The sequence below is a fragment of the Pygoscelis adeliae genome, unplaced genomic scaffold, assembly GCF_000699105.1.
Source record: "Pygoscelis adeliae isolate BGI_AS28 unplaced genomic scaffold, ASM69910v1 Scaffold203, whole genome shotgun sequence".
Lineage (NCBI taxonomy): Eukaryota > Metazoa > Chordata > Aves > Sphenisciformes > Spheniscidae > Pygoscelis > Pygoscelis adeliae.
The window spans coordinates 137,894-144,295 of NW_008824407.1; the positions used below are offsets into that span (position 1 = coordinate 137,894).

General features: G+C 43.4%; 1 protein-coding gene across 1 annotated transcript in view; it reads left to right on the forward strand.

The window, feature by feature from the left end:
* The window catches only part of MAP3K3 (mitogen-activated protein kinase kinase kinase 3), a 34,125-nt gene that overhangs the window by 15,181 nt on the left and 12,542 nt on the right, over nt 1-6,402 (forward strand). Inside the window, exons 7-11 of the mRNA XM_009320431.1 lie at nt 1,330-1,463; nt 2,328-2,401; nt 3,987-4,054; nt 4,294-4,386; nt 5,231-5,422. Of these exons, the coding sequence (XP_009318706.1) occupies nt 1,330-1,463; nt 2,328-2,401; nt 3,987-4,054; nt 4,294-4,386; nt 5,231-5,422 (561 nt within the window). The remainder of the gene's footprint in view (nt 1-1,329; nt 1,464-2,327; nt 2,402-3,986; nt 4,055-4,293; nt 4,387-5,230; nt 5,423-6,402) is intronic.

Here is a 6,402-nt window from a genome sequence, read left to right on the forward strand (position 1 = left end):
TGACTCAGTGCAGCCCCAAAGCACGCTCTCTTGTTTATCTCCACGCCAGTTGGCTTGTAATGTCACGTGAGCCCTGCAGAGCTACTTGGAAAATCAGGTGGTAGCTCTAAGCAATAGATTTTTTTTTTTGCGTGTAGTTCACCCCCCCATGCCCTCTAAGCCATGCCAGCATTGGGTTTTCTTTTCCTTCTGCAGTCCTCTGGAAGGTGTGTGCGCTGGTTTTCAGTTAGCTTCTGCCAATGTTTGCCTTCACTCTTTATTACAATAACTTCTGTAGAAAATATTTTCCTTGGGAGAGTATTTGCTGATCTTCACCCATCTTTCATAGCACCTGAGTACACACAGTTAATTAAAGACAGCATTGTAAAGAGCACAGCTTGAGAGCTGATCTTAAAACACTGTCTCTGACTTCATGGGTGACCTTGAGTGCTGGACCACAGCATTTCTTGGAGCTCACGGTTTGACTTGGTGGGAGCTGCAGGTGGATAGGTCGCTGCAAAAAGGGATTTTGTATCTTCCTGTTTCTAAAGTATCATCTTCTTTGAGATCTGCAAGGAAAAAATAAATCCTAGGGGTGAAGTTTCAGTAGGTAGCACAACAGAAACTCTTTAGGTAGTGCCGTTAACAGATGAGCAAAAAGTTTTTCTCATCCTTTGGCCCCTAAACGTACTCTCTGTCCATCTAGCACTCTCATCTAATTAACAGAAATTGCAGAATTGACCTCCATGTGGTTTCGCCCAAACTAGTCAAACAGTTTCATTTTTCACACAGTAAAACAGAAATTTTGGTGTAATTTACAAAGGTAACAGTGCTCCCATGTGATACTGAAATTGCTCAGTCAGTATAATTAGCTCAGCTGATGATGACTAGCAGGGATAATGCTGTCGCTCAAGGTAAATGATACTAGTTGAGGCAAACTTACAACCACAGCAGAAGATTGGTTGTCCTGACAAGTGTTTTGTTTCGTGGAGATTAGCAGTGAAATTCATGCGCAAAAGCCAGGGATTCCTGGAGTCCTCTGCCTGCCCTGAGATACTGAAATTATGCACAGAAGGTTGAGCAGAGGAGGTTAGAAATAGGTAACTGCTCTGTTAGGAGCTTCAGCAATAATCTTGTAGTGTCTGAAATGACAGTACAGGTGCTCATCGAATGATTTGCTTTTTGACATGGCACCTCCTGGTTCCATTTCTGTCCAGACTGTAAGGTTCACTCCAAAGTTGCTGTGATCATAGAAGTCTAGGATTAGAGGTGAATATTTGGATTTTGTGTACATGCATGTGCAGTCTCATTTCGGTAAGCATAAATACCAAAATGTCCTTTCTGGCCCAGGTTCCCAGAACACAGGCCGAAGTTCACCACCTCCTGGGTATGTTCCAGAGAGGCAACAGCGCATTGCTCGGCAGGGTTCCTACACCAGCATAAATAGTGAAGGCGAATTCATCCCAGAAACCAATGAACAGTGTGTAAGTATGAGCATTAGGGTGAAAAAAAAGTAAGTCCACCTCTTACGGAACTTGCTGCTGCTCCCTGGGCCCTCTTTTTCACTCCAGAATATTCACTAGCTGTAGCTGCATTAGCACCTACTAGTACTGCTTTGTTCATTTAAACTGTGCTTCAAACTTCTTTGTAGTTGTGTAAGTTCAAAGCCTTTGTTGGACTGCCAGAAGCAGTTACCATGCATGTTGGGCATTGTCCCTCCACCTCTGCCCAGGGAAGTGGTTGAGTCACCATCCCTGGAGGTATTTAAAAGACGTGCAGATGAGGTGCTTAGGGACACGGTTTAGTGGGCATGGTGGTGTTGGGTTGATGGTTGGACTCGATGATCTTAGAGGTCTTTTCCAACCTTAATGATCCTATGGTTCTATGATTCTCTGAATGAGCAGGTTTGGTGTGCGTTACACATGTATGCTCAGGTTTCCTATTACCAGGTTCGTGTGACCCTCTTGCATTTGAAACTGTGCTCTCCATTCAAAAAAAGTAGGAAGTAAGGCCAAAGGGCGACTTGCAGGTGGAGGCAGCAATGCAGTAGCACCAGCAGAGGCTCTGTTCCTGAAGTCACTTGGGATCAAAACGCAGCACAAGGCTGACTTAAACTTTCGTTTTCACAGCAGAGTCCTTCAACACCTAAAGCAGTGGCTCAAATTTTATATGGCCTTAACAATTTCTGTGGGAGATAAAGGAAAAATGTACATTCTAAATAGCTTTAGACTCCCCTTTTTATCTGGACGTCCTCCAGGCAAGCAGTAGTGGACTCTGATCCTCTTGCACAGCCTCTTTCAGGCATTAGATGGAACTGATGTTGCCATGTGATTTCTTCTGTGTTGCAGATGCTGGACCCTTTAAGCAGTGCTGAAAACTCGGTGTCAGGAAGCTGTCAGTCCTTGGACAGGTCAGCAGACAGGTACAAATGTACAAGCTGGTAGGAACTTATGTGCTCAAATCAAAATGCCAGTTGTACTTGCAAAAGTCTGTTTTCCATCTCATAAATTTTCTTGGAGAGAAATAGGAAGTTATTTCTTGTCTATATCCCAATATATTTCTTAGAGAGAATTAACTACATCTTAAGGCTGTTCATTTTCTGGCAAAACCATACACCGACAAACTGGTGCTTCAGTAGCTCTATGTTACAAATACAAAGTTCTAAAGCATGCTGTCTGTGTGGAGCCTAGACTCCCGAGAACATCTGGCTGCAGGGTATTTAAATCTCTTTTAGACAAGGCTCTACTTGTTCATTTAAAAAAAAAAACAACCAACAACCTATTCTAAGGTTACAGAAATACATCATTACACTAGATTCCTATGTCCTGCAAGATATAATATTAATTCCAAAGGTAAATAGGGAGGCTCCTCCTTTGATGAAGAGTTTGTCATAGTCTGATGCTCTAGATCTTTTTCTTGTTTCTTTGCTGTTGGTGTTGCTTGAGGTGTTGGTGGGCAGCCGTAGGTCCTATTAACTTGAATAGCAACTATGGCTTCCCAGCACCTGTAGTATTGGGCTTCAGCGTGTTTTTAAGGTTCCTCCAAGCTGATTTCTGTAGGTAGTGTACACTTTTATGTCAAGCACTTGAGGTTTGGTTTTGTAGCCGTTCACTTTCTCCCATTTATGGAGTTACAAGGAAGCACTTACAGTTAACCTGTGTGTATGCATGCATTCGTTTATTTGGGGGTGGGGATGTTGCTAATTTGTTACCTGTCCTCTCCTCTCTCCCTGCCCTAAGTGGAGGACAGGGGGGGGAAAAAAGCCTTCCTGGTTGTTCCTTGTAGGAGCAGGCATCATCTGGGGAAGCTGTTGTTCTTTGTGTAGTAGGAAAGGAATCTCATTTGGGAGTCTGAAAGCTCTATCAGGCTCACTCCATTTACACTGGTTAACCAAAAAAAAGTGCAAATAACATGGCTTTGGCACAGATTGAGTTTTTGTAATCTCCTAAGAGATGTTAAAGGCCTTCTGCCAAACAAGGGGCCATACTTAGGCTTGCTTGAGGAGCCCTGCTTACTGGGGAGAAAGGCGAGGGTTGTAAGGAGAGCTTGTGTTCAGGCTCATCTGTTGCTGGGAGAGAGGAAAGCGCACAGAAGTTTTCGTGAGAGGAACTCTTAGCCCTCATGGTAAATCACTGGGGGTAGTGGTCCCCATTGTCCACTGCCCTGTGAGCAATGTGCTGCAAGCAGTACCCTGTTCTGCTCTTCCTCTTAGCCTTGGTTTTAACCTTCCATTTCATGTGGCTGAAGGAAGCGCTGGGTCTCAAACCACAGGCTGGGGAGCTGCTGAATAAATGGCACAAACTGAACAGAAAGGATGACTGCCCACATTGGGAAATAGTCTGGCTAGTCTGACTTCAGCTTTGCAGATGTAGCGTGAAATTACTGCAGGGACACAGATTTGAGAATCACCGTTACCGATGTGCAAATGTATTAGCTTCTATTTAAAGTCCTTGCAGGTTTCTCTCCAGCAGATAGCAAAACTTACTCTTGCCTTCTTTCTTTAATAGTCCTTCTTTTCGGAAATCACGGATGTCAAGGGCACAAAGCTTTCCTGATAATAGACAGGAGTTCTCAGGTATGTCAGTGTCCAGTATAAAGATTATTTCATCTAGACGTTTTCTGCTGTTTGCTGGCTACCCTATATGTTTGCTGGGATTACATAAATAGAAGAACTGGGGATATGTTGATTGAAAAGCGATGAATTCATTTATTACTCACCTCTTCCTAAAAAAACCTGCTGTTACAGGAAAATTCTGTCATTAGAACGTGTACTTTTTGAAGGAGCCTCACTTCTGTCCTTGCATCTCCTTCCAGACCGTGAGAATCAGATCTATGACAAAGCGGGGAAAGGCGGGACCTACCCTCGGCGCTACAATGTCTCCATGCAGCACAAAGACTACAATGATGGTGAGTTGTTTTCAGACCTTTGAGTCCAGGCTTGAAAAAGAAGGTGAGGCAATGGCAACCTCCAGGGGCGAGTGTAACTCCTAGTTGAAGAGTCTGGACGTGCCCTGGTCCTTGCAGTTAGTGCTGGAGTTAATGCTACCATGCGTGATGCCACATTTTCATAGCAACCCACGATGGCTGTTTGTAATTCTTTGTTTACTTTGCCGTCTCTGGGGTTATCCAGGCTGATCAATGACTGCTAGGGTTGAGCAGTGGACATAGTTACTAGCCTTGGTCATATATAGTGGGTTCCTCCCTCAGGGATTCATTATGCTTTGCTAATTCGCAGTGCAAACTTCCTTCTGGGTCTTCTCAATATACCAGTGACTTAAAGAATCACATCTCTGCTTGTCAGATGGCTTTATGCAAATTAATTTTTCAAAGTTTCATAAGAGGTGCAAGTTGTCATAATCTTTGTTTATGGTTTTTATTTGCAAGTCCAGGCACATTATCTAGAAAGTCATTCTGTCTGTGTAGTTGCTAACAAGGCTCGGAGCTTGTGTGGTAGCCTGTAAACCAGATTTTTGCCTTGGAAGTCAAGTTTAGATCTTGCACTACTTCACTGAAGCCATTACAAAGCGTTCTCTCCCTTCTACTTTGGGAATGATCCAAAGCTGTACTGAACTCAAGCAGCATCAGCCCTGAACTGTCATATTTTTGCATCTTGTCTCTTTGGCAGTAGATTCTGCTCCATGGGAACAGAGCAGAACACATTTTTCCTCTCCCTTCTCTTCGTTGCTCAACCTCCAGCCATTACCTTCCACTTGTAAGCACGTTATTTAAAAATTTTACTTTTTTTCTCCAGGCCGGAGGACATTTCCACGGATACGGCGTCACCAAGGGAATCTTTTCACCTTGGTCCCTTCAAGTCGTTCCTTAAGCACCAACGGAGAAAACCTGGGCCTGGCGTTGCAGTACCTGGACCCCCGGGGGCGCCTGCGGAGTGCTGACAGCGAAAATGCCCTTGGTGTGCAGGAGAGGAACATTCCCACCAAATGTAAGCAGGCACCCTGACGATAACTGGGGAAAGGCCTCCTAGGGTTATGGGCAAGGAAGGCTTTTAGAGATGAACTCCAGACCCAGTATATTACCATAGCTTGATTTTTAACAAGCTGTTCAAAACCACATAATTACATGTCTGTGTTTAGAGACTGGTCTGTCTCACCTATAAGACAGGTCCTCTTTTTCTTCTAAGAATATGTAGTCTTGCACTGGGAGCTGGCCTTTCCTTTAGAAAGCATTGGAAATTCAGCTAAGAGGTAAAAAAAACCTGTAAGTTGATTGGATCTAGGTGACCTACAGGGTTCTTAAAACAGTCAGACAAGCTTGTTTATTTTCTTGATACATTATCGTTTATAGTCAGGCTTATGGGTTACAGTTATTTTGCTAGTTAAGGGCTGTATTTATTTCACTTGCTCCTTAGTAGAAAGATTTACTTCCGTATTAATAGCATGCTTGCATTGGGTTTTGGGGAACTTTATAATATAAAAAAAGAAATGGAACATAAGTCATTACTGATGAACTTCAGATATCCCATACAGTAATTTAAGGATCAAAATGAAGACATTAATGCAGCAGAGTAAGCAACACGCTACAACACCGACTGGCAGTAAATCTGATTAAATTAGACTTGGCAAAGCTGATCTCTCAGCTCTTCTGTATTTTTACACTGTCCAGATGGCTGGTTCCTGTCTTTGTTTTTAGAGTTTCTTGTTAGCTACAACATAATTGGATGCATTGCACTGTATGAGTCTGGTAGTATCATGTTCAAAGTTAGAGCTAAAGCACTGGTCTTTGAGTAATATGTTTTGGTATTAAGTGCAGTGTGGAAAACTGGGCTCAGGTGTTAATCTCTGGGTCAGGAGGCTGCTGCTTGTGCAATGCGCTCACCAATGCAGTAGAACTATGAGAACTCGTAATTCCTTGCTGATGTAACCTCCGGCTGGGGTATTGGAGATGGCTGCTTTAGCTGGTTCT